Here is a 16,914-nt window from a genome sequence, read left to right on the forward strand (position 1 = left end):
TTATTTACTAGTTATTAATATAGCGCACACATATTCCGTAGCGCAGTACAGAGAATATTTTGCCCATTCACATCAGTCCCTGCCCCAGTGGAGCTTACAATCTATATTCCCTATCACATGTACACACACACATTCACACTATGGTTAATTTTTTGTTGGGAGCCAATTAACCTACTAGTATATTTTTGGATTGTGGGAGGAAACCGGAGAACCCGGAGGAAACCCACGCAAGTACGGGAAGAATATACAAACTCCATACAGTAAGGGCCATACTGGGAATTAAACACATGACCTCAGTGCTGTGAGGCAGTAATGCTAACCATTACACCATCCGTACTGCCCAATTATTAGATTTAATTATAATTTTTGCCTTTATTAGGATTATTTTTATTGTTTTAGAGTGCTGTTACACTGGGCATTGTGTTTATATTTTATATTATTATTATTATTATTATTATTATTATTATTATTAAAAACCTGTTTACCAGCGCTTATGTTTTAAGTTTATAGTTTTTGTCAAAGTCTGAATGCTAAGAGGGAATCTGCTTTGACAATTTCTTACATAGTTTTTGGATCAGCTATTTGAGTGGGGATGTAGTTAGAATCCCGATGTTCACGATACCAGTGGTCCGGAATCCCAAAGCCGCTGAAAATCCTGATGCTGGAATCTCAAACATAAGTATGCCAGGGAGGGTTTTGGGGGGTTATGTTTAGGCACTAGTGGACTGTGGGAGGGTTAGGGTTATGCTGCTGTTAGGAACGCTTAGCCCGAGGTTAAGGAGTAGGGTTAGCTTACCTTCCAAAAATTGATGGGAATATGACCGCAGCGATGCCACTGTTGGTATTCTGAGCATCAGCATCTTGAGTGTCAGGATCCTAAATCCAACCCATTTCAGTGATTTAGCCACTTTTGGAGATCATCGCATTGAGTTGGCCCCTCAGGGAGGTAAGTTTAGATCCTCTTCTGAGGATGTAGATTAGTTGTAGGCTCATGCCATCCAAATATAAGTTCCACATTTTTAATACACTTGCGCACCTCACTTTTTTGATAGAGATAACATGCTAATTAGTTTCCCCCTAATGGAAGCTTTGCAGGCATCCCAGAGAATGGAAATAGGTATATCTGTGGTAGAGTTTGTAGTAAAATATTCCTTTAGATTGTCTAAGATTGTGTGATTCATGAGCATAGTCATCTAGTCTCCAGGGCTTACTGCAGCGTAGCACTGACATTTCTGACATCAAATAGGGTTGTTATGGTAATGCACCCCTCTGGTGACATTTGTCCTGCCTGCTTTGTGTCACTCTAGTGCTGATGCATTAAGGAATGGGTCCGTGCAAGTGTGGTGTGCATGTGAGAGATCTCAGAAAACTGCAAGATCACATTAAGGACTGACAGATGTCCTCATAGCATTGGCAAGAAGCACACAGTGCTACCGTCTGATAATGCTATGTGTTAGTGGGCAAGTGGTGAAAGATAAGTATTACATTGATTAGTAAGTGCTCACAATGCTTCACTGCCATGGCCGGTTATGGCGGTGGAGGTCTTGATGAAGCCACTGGAGAAATCTGTGAAATGTCTGATTTCTCCACGGTCTACCTTTTGGAGAAACAGGAATAAGATAAAATGCTTAATATCACCGCTTCATACATTTACCCTAAAATCTGTTTCTCAACCCTTGGGGAAGGTTGTGAGTCAATAAAGGGAACATTTATCTGAGAATAGATTCTGTAAGGGGAAGGAATAAAAGGATCAGCATTTACTAACTGTCAGAAGGTAATTAAGTGCTTGATATTTAAAAATGTCTATTCCTAGTGGGAGTTTTTTTGTTTATGTGGGGACTACAAGTCAGGATTTGTATAGCTTGGGTCTTGAACCATGCTAAGTACTCTCCAAGTATTAAGTGGCCTCTAGCATGAGTATCTATTTGCTTAAATAAAGAGGACAAGAAAGAAAGTTGGTCTGTATTTGGTGCATAAAAGCTCAGTGGACCCATCGTCCCTCTGGGTTAGAGTATGTACAGTATGTAATGCCGTGCAGGGTTGGACTGGCCCACAGGGGTACAGGGGAAACCACTGGTGGGCCGTAAGGTCTGCTAGTGACCCACTCCCTGCCTCTAGGTATCAGGTTCCAGACTGTGCTGCTATTAATCTAGTACACCATCGCGCATGCACTACAGTATTTTCTGTATATATTTATCAAGGGGCCCAACCCAAAATAATTAGGCAAACCAATGTGGCGGCTGGGCGCACTCCTTCTAGAGACTGGCCACACCCCTAAACATGGGCCCCTACTACTGCATACCCCCAGTGGGCACCTACATGCCCCAGCCCGACACTGATGCCGTGAAATAGACTTTGTTTTGAATCTCAATTCATTATAGCAAGGAGAATAGAGTGGTTTTAGGAGAATTAAGCACATTGTCAGTTTACAGTGAGGGATACATAGGAGAGAAGGTGACTTTTATGTTCTAGCACTTGGAGGTTCTGTTCTGTGAATTTGTATGGCCTACCACCTTGCGGCTCAACAGTTGTTGCTTTACTGTATATGTTTCCACTTCACTATAACCGCACTTACAACTGAGCAGGGCAGCTTTAGCGGGGCAGATATTTGACACACTGGCTTGCTCAAAAAAGTGCCATACTATGACAGTGCCATATTGCAAATCACTGCATTCTTCAGTATGTTTGACTATGAAGATCGCATGGCTGTATGCTTGATTTAATGTCCCTGTTTGCAATGTCTGTGGCTGAAATGTCCAAACCAACTAATTCCAGGAGCTGCCCACATACAGTACGTTTAGATATGTTGTGTAACTACGGAAAACTGAATCTGTGTGAGAAGAATTTTTGGAGATCTAACAATGTGTCATAATAACCAGCACAAAAGTGTGTGTTGCATGTGTGGGGAAAGGTTCCCTGCTGATTTCATCCCAAAGAGAATATTCAGCTATGGACTGTTACATAATACTGTATTACAGCTGTAATGCCTGCTGTTTAGCGTCCTGCAATGCAAAATGCATGAGAAATGTATCTTTTGCTGGAAGGAAGTGTATAAATAAACAAGAGCTGATTGGATGGCTACACGTATTCACCAAGATGTAGTCTTCATTTCTTGTACATACATTCTTTAAACAATTTATGAATGTTCTTGGCGTTTTTAGGCCTCCAACCTCTTGAATGACTAAACGGTGGTAGTTTCAGTGGTAATGACATTATGGGCTTGATTGAGAGGTGCATACAATGCCAATGTTCACAGAGTTCAGTGATTATTTGCTACCGAGTATGCGTAAAAAATCCTAAAAAAAAAAAAAAAACTGTGGCGCATGCGATACCCAGAGTGCACACACAACAAACAGTACTAGTGCATTTGATTCAGACTGTCTTGTGAGCACATTATGGGAGTGTTGTGGGTATGCCAGGGAAATCATTTAAGCTTGCCGCCCATCATTAAGGGACCCCAATTCTCTGAAAGTCCCTACGCTAGCATAGATTTCCAGTACAGCATCATTGCAGTTAAATGAACTCACCTCTATGAAACATAGGGAAAACTGAATGCGGGCAAATTTATGTTTTGTTTTAAAATGTTCCTAGTGCTATCATGGCAGCTTACAATTCAGGCTACACAGTGCCTAGCTGGGTGTGGCTCACAAGCCAGCCCTGTGTATACATGTTCCCCTCTGTAGCTGGGCAGCACGTACATGTAACTGCAATGTAATGGCGTGCTAAGCATATACGCTAGTGTAGGGACTTGCTGAGATTTGGGGCTGACAATGGGTTGCAAGCTAAAATGTTTGGATCAAATTATGAACAAAATCCCCTCTGTTTTATTTGCTACATATACACATATGTATATTATTGATAGCGCCAACAGCAAAAGTCTGTTTTGTGCCAGTGAAAGCAGTGGTGTTCTCAGACGCACAGCCAATTCCACAGAGACCATGTTCAGACGCAGACACTGCACTTGCCATTGGGCAATGGTGGTGTGTCTAGAACCACTGACAGTGTTACTGTGTGCCGGGGTGCAGCCAAGTGGGCATCTCAGTGCTTCCACATTCAGACGCAGGCAACTACATGAGGGGAACATTGAAAGCAGAATTTGCATATTATCGCACCTGCATCTCCGGTAGAAGCAAATGCGCGCGCAGCATCATCCACCTCTGAATCAAGCCTTATGGCTGCAACTAACTTACTGAGAAGCTGATGGGCCACACACTACTTTTTACAGTAATTCTGTATCTGAATATTCCCATGTACCATATTCAGAAACTTAATGCACTTACCGTGAAATGTGTATTCTCTTTTATTCACCTCAACCATCGGGCACAAGTCTATAAGATTCAAACAAAACAAAATTGATAGTCTATGCATTAGTATAAATAGATGTAATAGATATAGAAGTGGGGCGGGAAATTACACAGTTAAACCATTATAATCTTATTTTTATTGAATATCACAATACCTATTCATGCTATGTATACCATTCATACAATATAGTATAACAAATATCTGTGTAGTGGAAGCACACACTGACTCTGTAGCCATTTCACAGTAAGGCCGGTATTCAATTAGCCCCGTTAATTTTTCTTCTGAATATTTCATTATCGGGCTAGTCAATTAAAGTGCATTTTATTTTGAAAGAAAAATGTCCCATTATCATGCGATAGCACATGGTATGCGAGATAAGTATCCAGTCCCATGTGTTATCACAGCTCTGAGGGCTGCTTATTGGGGATTATGCTTCGGGTGCCTGAGGCAGATATTGGGGCTAATTTAATACCAGCCTAAATGTTTATGGCCCTGTCACCAACTACTAGAGTACTACTCCCTAGTCACTGGACGGCTTTCCCGGCATCGGACAACAAGATAAATGGCCCAGACAGCAGGGATGTGCAGTGAGGTAAATGGCTGAGGAGGCACTGGCTAGTACCAGAGCCAGATTTACACACAATATATGAGCCCAATGGCTCATGTGGGCATTATACAGGTGCAGCAGTATATACTGCTGAAAATTTGGTGAGTTTTGATCAGAGATGTGCAGAAAAGGTAGGCACAGGAGGCACTGCTTCCCCTGTCATAGATCTATTACTCCAGAGTTTTGATTAGAACAATGATCAGAATAACACAAAGAGGATATTTATAATAGATTTTTGTACTTTTCATATACTTTAGTCAAAACCACACATGACTGCCAGACAGCCTTTTATACCTAAAGACCCGTACACACTAGGCAATTTTGTTAGCGATATCACCCATTTTTACCCAATTGAGCGATATCGTTTAAAATATCGCCCAGTGTGTATGCTGCTGACAACAGCAGATGCACATTCCTGGCAGTCATTAACGACCCTCTCTGTCTTTATCGTCAGATGCTGCACGTTTGGGCCGACCGCGGCATGAGGCTACTGTGCAATATTGCTAGGCCTAGGAGGGGAAACACTAGGTGATATTGCTCCTGGGGCGAATCACCTAGTGTGTTTAGGCCTTTAGACTCCTCCAGTCCTCCCCTTCCAGACTGACAGGCAAGAGACACACCCACCCTGCCTTCATAAGGAAGTGAATCACAGCTGCTCCTGTTTTGATTAGTCACATGCCTTCAGCTGTGCCAGGGGAAAAACTCACTGAAAACAACAAGCAGGTAAGACACATTTTTTTAACTTCCAAATACTGCAGGGGTTAAAGTGGGCTGGAACGGGGCGGAACTGCGTTCCGCCAGCCCACTTTACCCGGCCACAGACATGACTTTGTTCAGGCAGTTCTGCCTGCTTAATCCCCGCTCTACGCTGCACTGTGCCGCCCTCTCACACTGACAGAGAGGGCGAGCAGTGAAAGGCAATGTCCTTCCCCAGCCAGTCACTACCATGCACATACTCTTGCAGTGGGATTGATATGACGGCAATGCAGGAAGTGCCGTCATCCCGTGTTCATCCATCGTGCCGCTCAAAGAGGAGGCAGCGGAGCAGGCTTCATGAGAAACAAAAGTAAGAGGAAGGCACGCTGGATAGGAATGGGGAGGAGGAATGGTGGCACATGAAGATGTTCTGGATGATGGGGCACATGGAAGCCACGCTGGGTGAGGGGGGGTTCACACATGAAGAAAGGGACGCTGGATGGGGGATCACATTAGGGAAAACACAATAAATGGAGGTGTGGCGCAAGAGGGTAGTCCCACTAGATGAGTGGGGACACATGAAGAAGATACACAGCATGTGGGGGGGGCATTAGGGAAGACTGCATAAGGAATAAGTGATGATAGGGGGAGAAACTGTGTGAGGGGTAGCGCTGTGTGAGGGATAAAAGGTGTCGGGGAGAAGCTATGTGAGGGAGAAGCAGTGTTGGGGGAGAGCTGTGAGAGGGAGAAGCTGTGTTAGGGATAAGAGGTGTCGGGGAGAAGCTGTATGAGGGAGAAGCTGTGTCAGGGGGAGAAGCTGTGTGAGGGATAAGAGGTGTCGGGGAGAGCTGTGTGAGGTAGAAGCTGTGTTAGGGGGAGAGCTGTGTGAGGTAGAAGCTGTGTTAGGGGGAGAGCTGTGTGAGGAAGAAGCAGTGTCAGGGGGAGAAGCTGTGTGAGGGATAAGAGGTGTCGGGGAGAAGCTGTGTTAGATGGAGAAGCTGTGTGAGAGTTAAGCTGTGTCAGGTGAAGAAGCTGTGTGAGGGATAAGCGGTGTCAGGGGGAGAAGCTGTGTGAGGGATAAGAGGTGTCGGGGAGAAGCTGTGTGAGGGAGAAGCTGTATTGGGCGAGAGCTGTGTGAGGGAGAAACTGTGTGACGGGGAGAAGCTGTGTGAGGGATAAGCAGTGTCAGGGGGAGAAGCTGTGCGGGATAAGAGGTGTTAGGGGAGAGCTGTGTGAGGGAAAAGAGATGTCGAGGAGAAGCTGTGCGAGGGATAAGCGGTGTAAGGGGGAGAAGCTGTGTGAGGGATAAGTGGTGTCGGGGAGAAGCTGTGTGAGGGAAGAAAAGTTGTTGAGGAGAAGCTGTGTGAGGGATAAGCTGTGTAAAGGGAAGAAGATGTGTGAGGGATAAGCGGTGTCAGGGAGAGAAGCTGTGTGAGGGATAAGAGGTGTCGGGGAGAAGCCGTGTGAGGGAGAAGTGGTGTCAGGGGGAGAAGCTGTGAGGGATAAGAGGTGTTAGGGGAGAGCTGTGTGAGGGAGAAGCAGTGTCAGGGGGAGAAGCTGTGTGAGGTATAAGAGGTGTCGGGGAGAAGCTGTATGAGGGATGAACAATGAAAGGGGGAGAAGCTGTGTGAGGGATAAGCGGTGTCACGGAGAGAAGCTGTGTGAGGAATAAGAGGTGTCGGGGAGAAGCCGTGTGAGGGAGAAGTGGTGTCAGGTGGGGAAGCTGTGTGAGGGAAAAGAGGTGTAGAGGAGAAGCTGTGTGAGGGAGAAGTTGTGTTAGGGGGAGAGCTGTGTGAGGGAGAAGCTGTATTGGGAAAAAGCTGTGTGAGGTATAAGTGGTGTCGGGGAGAGTGTCTCGGGAATGACAGGAGCAGGGGGTGAGATGGGGGAGTGAGGCACAGGGAATGAGAGGTGCAGGGGTGAGATAGAAGCAGAGGCTTAAAGGGTAGGAGGGAGTCAGAGGTGTAGGGGGTAAGTAAAGAGGAGAAAGGTGATCAGACGCAAAGGAGAGTGCATAGGGAGTAAGAGGGTTACCTAGGATGAAGATACGGACATGAGGAGAGTGGCAAACAATGGAAACATAAAACAGAGAGGACACATGGATGACATAAGGGAGGTGAGCAAAGGTTGTTCAATATATCCTGCTATATTGTGCACCACATCTAAAATTGGGAGGACACTACTGTGGGCATTGTGTGTGTAAGCGGCACTACTACTGTGGGCATTGTATGTTTAAAGGGCACAGCTACTGTTGGCATTGTATGTGTAAGCAGCACTACTACTGTGGGCATTGTGTATGTAAAGGGCACTATTATGTGGGGCTGTGTATGTGAATAAGATTGTAGTACCGTGAGGCATAATTTGAATTGGGGGTACTATTGTATGACCACGCCCCTTCCTTATGAGGCCACACCCATTTTGTGGCGCGTGCATTCGGAACGCACTGAGGCGGTGGAGTGACCGGGGAGATGAGTTCTCCCACCTCTCCAGGACCACTTTAAGCCCTGAAATACTGTATATGCTTTTGCCACAATAGATACAATTTTATTATATATAAATCCTGCAGCTTGACTGTAAGAGCATTAATTGTTGGCAATGAGTGAACTACATTTTCTTTTGTTTTCTTTTTAATCTGATTTTGGGAAATAAAGGCCATCTGTGAAAGAGCAAAAGTCTATTTGCAATTCCTGTTTGATACAGGATGGAAATAAAAAAAAATAAAAAAGATAATTATGATATAACTATCATTTTAAATATGCAGCACATATAACATGCTATATACTAGTAATTTCTCTGCATAATTTGACTTTACTACTGTTGTTTTTACTCATAAGTGAATAACTTCTCCAAATTACAATAAACATTACTTATGTTTGAGTAAATCTTACACTGCTGCAGGGAGGACATGCAAAGACAATGTACATTTAATAAACAGACCTATAATTGAATTGAGCCTTAATTACTCACCTTCTGTCTGTACTGTATTAAACCCACCACGGGCCACGGGCAATTTCTTGGGATTATATCCTGTACATAAAAAATAGATTTTAATTGTATCAAAAAAGTCTAGCTGTTCCTTTCTCACAGATGAGTCAGACACGTGTTTCCTGAACAAAATAAACAGCTTATCAATTAGCAAGGAACTAGTGACATTACGGAGGCATGCAGTAAAAAGTTCTGTGCCTTATTTCTTAGTAATTCATGTCTCTACTTATAGAATTGATAGGCTGCATTCTCATAAATGTTTAGTTCACATGACTACTTTTGTTGTGCTATAAAAATCTCTGACTCAAAACGGATTCCATTTTATTATAAATATGATTTTTACTGAAACTTTATTTGCAAGCTGTAGGATGAACTGTAGACCAGTAGTAACGAAAAACTGCAACCAAGGCTCTTCATTCACTTCACCACTGCCCACCAAACTGTCCTAAACATGCCATTTCCACTCACTGTGCTCCCCATTCCCCGAATCACGCCCCACTTTTCCCATGGCCCCTGCAGCCACTAACGATATTGCACAGTCCTATGGATGGTCCAGGCAACCACCCTGCAGCTTGTACAGCCACCCGCAGTACTGTGCTTCCTGGTGCTGGTGGCCACACCCCCTCAGTGTGACATCATTATTTCACATGTTATGGGGAGGGCCGGCATAGGGCACAGTGCAGGGCTGTAACTAGTATGTACCAGTGTGTCTGGCACACAGCACATATGCATACCTTCCAACATTTTTTACGCTGGAAAACCGGTACAAATTAGGAAAAAGGGCATGGCCACAGGTAAAGGGGACGTGGCCACGCCCCCTTTTCTATACTTTCAATGGAGATTTAGCAAGTAAAAAATCGGTACAAAGCCCTTTCCACTCCCGCTCGCCCATGCTGCCGCACTGGTGTCTGCGTCACTGTCCACCCGCAGCTTACTACTTCTTTTCACATAGGCAGCTTGGAAGCCACAGTTTCACTCCGTCATTACGCTCCGGCTCCGCCCATCCCATCTCCTCCTTGTTTGTCCGCATCTCTCCCTGCCCACCCCCAGCTTATCCTCAGTGCACTGCACTGCAAAGAGCTGCAGCGTTATGGCGGGAGGGAGAGGAGACTAGCTACTGAGCAGCGGCATCCACTGAGTCACTGAGCAGGCTGCAGCAGCAGGACTCAAGTGAGGTCCAGCAGCAAGGCAGGTCAGTGAGCCCAGCCCAAGCAGTAACAGGTCCCACCCCGCCAGGGTGACAGCTGATAGATCCCGTGTCAACCCTGTGCGGTCCGCAGTGAGGGAAGTGGAAGTGTCAGATCCCAGAGCTGCAGTGCGGGCAGAGAGGCGGGTCCTGGAGTGGGTCATCGTGTATTGAATCGCTGCTGTCTACAAAGCTGTGACACACACACTACACACACTGTACATCTATAAGGGGTCTACCTGGCATAATGCGTATAAGAGAGCTCTACCTGGCATAATGTGTATAAGGGCTCTTTACCTGGCATATTGTGTATAAGGGGCTCTACCTGACATAATGCATATAATAGTTTTCTACCTGGCATAATGCGTGTAAGGGGCTCTATCTGGCATAATTGTGTATAAGTGGTTTTACTGTGATTTAGCGTGTATAAGTGGCTCTACCATGGCATAAGGTGTATAAGGGGCTTTACTGTGATGTAACTTTTATAAGGGGCTCTACTGTGATGTAACGTGTATAAGGAACTCCACCGTGCCCCTATATTTTTGGTGTGCGTCAATTGGACGCACTGTCTCTATTTTAAATATGGAGCACCAATTCTCTTTCTTGCACAGGGCACCAAAATGTCTAGTTAGGGCTCTGTTTTTTAACTTCATCTCTCTGGAAAGTTTAATACATCGCCCTCTTCCTCAAGTCAGCACCTATGGATGCTAGGGAAGCCTAATCAATCTGGCTGCTCCTCTCATGGGCACCACAGTCTGCATAGGCATTAATCCACTTCCAGGGCTTGTGAAGGATAAAATCCCACTAGTTATGCTACACAAACTGGCATAGTAATCATTCTGCAATTGCCCCTGGGTGTGATTTCCCATGGCCTAAGACCTTCAGTACAAAGGGGATAATTCAGATCTGATTGCTGCTGTGCGTTTTCGCCCAGCGGGTGATCAGGTCTGAACTGCGCATGTGCCAGCACCGCAATGTGCCGGTGCATGCCAGAGATGTCAATCAGGCAGAGGCGTTCGCTGGGTGGGAGGGGGTGGGGGCTGGCGGCGTTGGGCCACCATTTTGGGGGCGCAGTCAGAGCAACGCAGGTGTGCCCGGACCACGCGTGGGGGGCGGTCCATGGCGGCTGCGTGACGTCACACACAGCTGATGCGACCCAAAGACCGACGGGTAGCTCCCTGCCAGGAGCTGCGCTGGTAGGGAGCTACTCTTTCGGTACAAAAGCATCGCCGCAGTGCACTGCTTATGTATCTGTGCGGTGGGGGAAGGGCCAGACATGTGGGACGGACTAGTCCTGTGCTGGGCATCCCCCCACGTTAGGGTGGCTGTTCGTAGCCGTGCAAAATTTTCCACGGTTATGATCAGGTCTGAATTAGGCCCTCAGAGATGTCTATAGTGCACAAGTGTGATTCATAAAAATAAACAAATCCACTGTCATACAGAATAAAAATACTTTATTACCGTATGTTCGCATATCCAAAAGAAAGTAGATAAATATCATGGCGAGTACACAGCACTTAATAGGCCAATTACATGCTATTAGTTTCACTAAATATCTTTGATAATTAATTACCTAAGGCCATCTCTCTCCACTGAACTAAATTACAACTATTTGCATACTTACTAGTAAAAACCATGAAAGACATTTCCCATTCGCTGTAAGGCACAGGACGGAAACAGATATAATATGATCAGGACCAGATTAACAATGGGGCGGGTGGAGATACAGCTCCAGGCCTCCACATCAAGATAGGCTGATCATCATGACAGCATGGCGATGACCATCTGCCTAGATGGCCACACAATAGGCCGTAATTCATAAGTATTAAAATTGTATTTCTTGTTTTCTTACAAAATTATGCAATTTTTCTAGTTTTATGTATTTCAGGAGACCGTAGTGCTGATAGTGTAGGGGTGTACGCACTCATATGGCATTGGCCACACCCACAGAGTTCTGGTCACAGCTCCTCCCCTTTTTAGTAAAGGCCCTGGATATAACATCTGATGAAGAAATTGCAGTCAGCTAGTCTGTGTCATGTGGTGTCTGAGAGGTAGGTTCACAGAATGGTAATTAATTTACAGAGCCATAACTGGATAACCATACTGAAGCTGGATAACCATACAGAAACTTCATGCACCTATTCTAATCTAGGCCCATCAGATTATTAAATGACCACATCTTTCCTTATGTAAACCTACATCTGGGGTCCCACCCATTGAATCAGTGCTGTTACCCACATGCAATGACATGGTCAACTGAGCGCAATATCGCTTTGCAATATCACACAAACCTAGGCACGACTGGGTGTCAACTCCATACTTTGCAAGGAAAGCCCTCATACTGCCTATCTGCTATCATCGGTTGCCACAACCTCCTGCTCCCCTATACAAGGAGGAAATCTAAATTCACCAGTGCAGAGGTGAGAGAAGTCACAAAGGATTTTGCACCTCTCCTCTGTTGTTTTGTAACTCATAAATCACCTCAAGTGGAGATAGTCATATTGTGGGAAGAACCAATATTTGTGATAATTCAGACTAAGAATTCAATATGATTTAAGGGGAAATTTATAAAATTTTTGTAGAGATGTAAATAGGAAAGTTAACGTGCCAACCAATCAGCTCCTGTCAGTTTTAAAACACAGCCTGTAAAATTAAAGTTAGAACCTGATTGCCTAATATAGATTTCCAAGCTTTGATAAATCTGCGGTCTGTGCACTGCTGATCATTGCAGTGGAGCAGGTAGTGGCTTGACATTTAAACATCAGATATCAGCCACAATCAAATCCTCATTCTTTCACCTGAGGAACATAGCCAAAATCAAGCACTTAATTCCCTCAGATGATCTGCCAAAAGTCATACATGCATTTGTATCATCTTAGACTACTGTAATGCCCTCTACCTTGGTCTCCCAGCAAAAGAATTGCAACGCTTACAGCTGGTGCAAAACACAGCTGCCAGGCTGTTAACCAACCAGCCCCGTTCTAGCCACATAACACCCATCCTCTACTCCCTTCACTGGCTGCCTGTAAGATGGCGAATCATCTTCAATATTGGCTTAATGAGTTTCAAAGCATTACATGACCAGGGCCCAAGGTACTTGAAGCAGCTACTGATCCCATACTGCCCCTCTCGATTACTGCGATCTGTAGATGAAGGACTTTTAGCAGTACCTAAAATCTCCCATAATTCATCTGAGGGTCGAGGTTTTAGTCATGCGGCTCCGACTCTATGGAACTCACTTCCCCGCACAGTGCGAGAGGCCCCAACTATAGAATCCTTCAAAAGTAGACTCAAGACTTTCCTGTTTACTCAAGCATTTCCATACTGTTCTTTTTAGTATCTTCATGCTTCTGTATTTTATGAAAATGTACTTCATTATTTTCTGTACTATATTATGCTATGTATCTGTTAAGCGCCTTGAGTCCTATTGGAGAAAGAGCGCTATATAAATAAAATTATTATTATTATTATTATTATTATTATTATTATAGATGGATCTATATGTGGTTTCAAGGCAGCTGCTGTGACTTGCCTGAGGCTGTCTGGTACAATAAAAGTTTTTCATTTATTTTAATTGAAAGAGGCAAGCGCAATGAGGAGCAGCCAGAAGACACAGGAGAAGGTAAGTGTCTGTGGGATGTAGGGCAAAAGACACAGGGGCTAGAGCTGGAAAGACAGAAGGGGGCTGGCTTACTGGCAAATAACTTCTTCCTTTGTTTCCTCATAGAAACATAGAATTTGATGGCATATAAAAACCATTTGACCCATCCAGTCTGCGCTTTCAGGGTGTGGTTATTATTAGGGTTAAGGGCTAGAGGTGGATTAAGGGTTTGGTTTAGGAGTTTGGGTTGGGTATAGTGTTAAGAGTATTAAGGGGCATACACAAAGAGCGATATGAACTAATGATATGGACTATATAGTGTATATCGTTAGAAAAACTAGTGCATATCGTTCTGTGTGCATAGAACCACTGATGAATGATGTGCGCTCCCGCGAATAGTCATTGTTGGTAAAAATAGACTGCATGCACATTCAATTTTGTCTTGAAACATGACTTGACTATACAGTCAAAATCGTTCATAGCCAAAATTGTTCCGTATGTATAGTCAATATCGTTGGTTCTGGACTCCAGGGAAGTTCAAGGGAAATTGTTAAGCTAAAATCGTTCATAGCCAGAATCGCACCGTGTGTATGCCCCTTTAGGGGCAGGATTTGGGGTGTTAGTGTTAAGAGCATAGGATTAATTGTGAGGGTGAAGCATTAGTGTTAGGGTTTAGAAATAAGGTTTAGGGCATTGGTTCTCAAACTTTTTTTGAATCATGCCACCCTAGAGTATAAGAATTTTTTTCACGGCACCCCTAGGCCAAACGTTTCTTACTGAGAAATTTAGAAAAATATATTAAATGAAGTAAATTGTGTTTGTGTGCCATATTTAGGTTCAGTTATGTGGTGGGGGACAAGATTTGCTTCTGTTTGTCCACACATTTTATGATTGGAAGCCACAAGCACTGGTTTTGAATAATTTGAATTTATCTTGGACCACCAACCCTATGCTCCCCTGCAAGTGTCCTGGCACACAGTTTAAGAACCACTGGTTTAGGGTATTAGCTGTGCTACTGCACCGATGGGAGGGGGAACCACAATCTATATCGCCTCCGGGTGCCTGGTATGAACTTACGCTCCTGATACAGTACATAAATAGACATCTACTTCTACCTCTCCCAAATACACTGCGGGGCTGATTGCGGTATAGTGAGCCCAGGTGGAGAAGTTAAAATCAACACATTCACAACTGGCTATACTGACATTTTTGGACCACCCCTTAGTTCCTTGATGGCTAACCTTGACACTCCTGCTGTTGTTGAACTACACATCCCAGCATGCCCTGCATCAGTTTTAGCATGGCCAAATAACAAAACTGTATCAGGGCATGCTGGGATATGTAGTTCAACAACAGCTGGAGTGTCAAGGTTAGCCATCACTGCCTTAGTTGATAACAGCTATTATATTGTTTCCTAAACCACTGCTTATTTGATCTTATTTCATTTATATACTAACTCATATGATTAATAGACTTCAGGGTCAAATATATTTGTTATGATATAAAGGGGAACATGTATCAAACCTTTGAGAGAGAGGTATAAGAAAAATCAGCTTCTGTCATTATAGACTGTGGTAAATAAATGACAGATGAGGAAATTAATTTCCAAACCAAGGGCATATGTATCAAAGCTTGGAGAGAGATAAAGTGGTGAGATAAAGTAATAACCAATCAGCTCCTGTCATTTTTTTAAACACAGCCTGACAAAGTGACCATTAAAAATAGATTGGTTGGTACTTTAATTCTCTTCAAGCTTTGATACATATGCCCCTAAATGAGTTGGATGATCTTGTTTTGCTCACCAAGGAAGGGAAGGCTCAAGTTGTCTATTGAACATTCATGATGAAGTCCTGGGTGAACCACTCTGAGTTACATGCTTTGTGTAAATTTCAGAGTCATTGGATATTGAGGGGCAGATGTATTAAGCATACCTCCCAACATTTGAGCCAGGGGAACATCTGCGTGGCGCAGCCGCGGGCGATTTTGAAAAAAGGACGAGGTCTGTAAAAAGGGGGGCGTGGCTTCACAGGGGTGCCTCAATTGCGAGCCACGCCCCCAGAATCCATCACTGAGGGGGCATTCCCAGCACTCTCTGAGCTGCTGGCATGCCCCCTCTCCTTCTGTCTCCAGTGAACAGATGCTGTGCGCATGTGCACAGCGTCTATTCACCGCTGCAGTGACAGGAGCCTCCCAACTGCCCCCCCCCCCCCCCCCCCCCACACACACACACACACACACACACACACCGCGAGACACTGTGGCCCAAAAAGCGGGACTGTCCCGTGAAAATCGGGACAGTTGGGAGGTATGATTAAGCCTGGAGAAGTGATAAAGCAGTGATACGTGCAGGGTGATAACGCACCAGCCAGTCAGATCCTAAAGAGGGGTGCACACGGAGAGATCCATGCTAAAAGTCTATGGAATGTGGCTAGATTGCTTAGAAATTAAGCACAGATCTCTCTGTGTGTATGCCCCATAGCTGCGTGTCGCTATTGCGGACTCTAGATTTGGCATGCATGCATGCCAAATCTAGTAGATCGCTCATTTCACTGCTGTGTGAAGTGAGCGTCCCCCCTTGTGTGCTGAGCGGGGGAGAGGTGTGTGCTGAGCAGTCTGTGCTAGATCACTCAGCACACATCTCCCCATGTGGATGGGGCTTAACTGTCATTTTTCAAATTCGTAATGATTGGCTGGTGTGTTATCACCTTGCACTTATCACTGCTTTATCACTTCTTTATCCCATCTCCAGGTTAACACATATGCCCCTGTAACTTGGCAGTTAGGAGCTAACTGGCTGGTGCGTTATCACCTTCCACTATTTCACTTCTCCAAGCTTAATACATCTGTCCCTGAATTACTACGCCTGTACTGTTTAATATATTGAAGCTTAATTAATTAATTATATATATATATATATTACTGCACACTGAAGGAATTTTCCACACCAGAGCACTGAAGGCGCAGAGACTTTATCCCTATTGAACATTTTTACCTATGACTTATTGAAATATGAGTCAATAAGAAAGTCTATGCTGCAGCCCCTACACTTAGGAGTGCTGATGGGAATTGACATAAATGTTTATGCACGATATAAGTTATATTAATTCAGTTATTGTAAACGTTTAAGGTGTTTAGCGCTTGTTATACATCCTTATTGCACATATATATATATATATATATGTTGTACTGATTGAGGTGTCAGTTTTATTTTCCTGTAATATTATAACAACAACCTCATTTTACAATATGTTCTAGTTCCGTTGGCACCACCAACATACATGTCACATACATACATGTAACATTAGCTCCTGCTACATGTTTGTGTCTTCTTATTATATATACAGTACTGTGACTATAACTAGTAGGGTAGCCATTGATCATGGATTACTCTTAATCTTGAAAGTCATCTTTCTGGAGTCCACAGGGCAGGTATTCTTGCAGAGGCAGTATCCAAAAAACACAAAAGCATTTTGGCTGGACCTCTCTCCTCCCGCATCCCACCTCTTTGGCTGTAGTGAAGCCTGCTACTCCCTG

The 16,914-nt window shown here is 44.3% G+C and overlaps 1 protein-coding gene across 7 annotated transcripts in view; it reads right to left on the reverse strand.

Moving 5' to 3' along the window:
- COL20A1 (collagen type XX alpha 1 chain) overlaps nt 1-16,914 on the reverse strand; it is a 295,073-nt gene that overhangs the window by 219,342 nt on the left and 58,817 nt on the right. For 6 of the 7 annotated variants that reach the window (XM_063959238.1, XM_063959233.1, XM_063959237.1 and 3 more), the window contains 2 exons: nt 8,576-8,635; nt 4,281-4,328 (listed from right to left, as the gene is read on the reverse strand). In XM_063959238.1, coding sequence (XP_063815308.1) covers nt 4,281-4,328; nt 8,576-8,635 — 108 coding nt within the window. The remainder of the gene's footprint in view (nt 1-4,280; nt 4,329-8,575; nt 8,636-16,914) is intronic. The other variant, XM_063959236.1, reaches the window with a different exon arrangement.

Source organism: Pseudophryne corroboree, chromosome 3 (assembly GCF_028390025.1).
Source record: "Pseudophryne corroboree isolate aPseCor3 chromosome 3, aPseCor3.hap2, whole genome shotgun sequence".
Classification (NCBI taxonomy): domain Eukaryota; kingdom Metazoa; phylum Chordata; class Amphibia; order Anura; family Myobatrachidae; genus Pseudophryne; species Pseudophryne corroboree.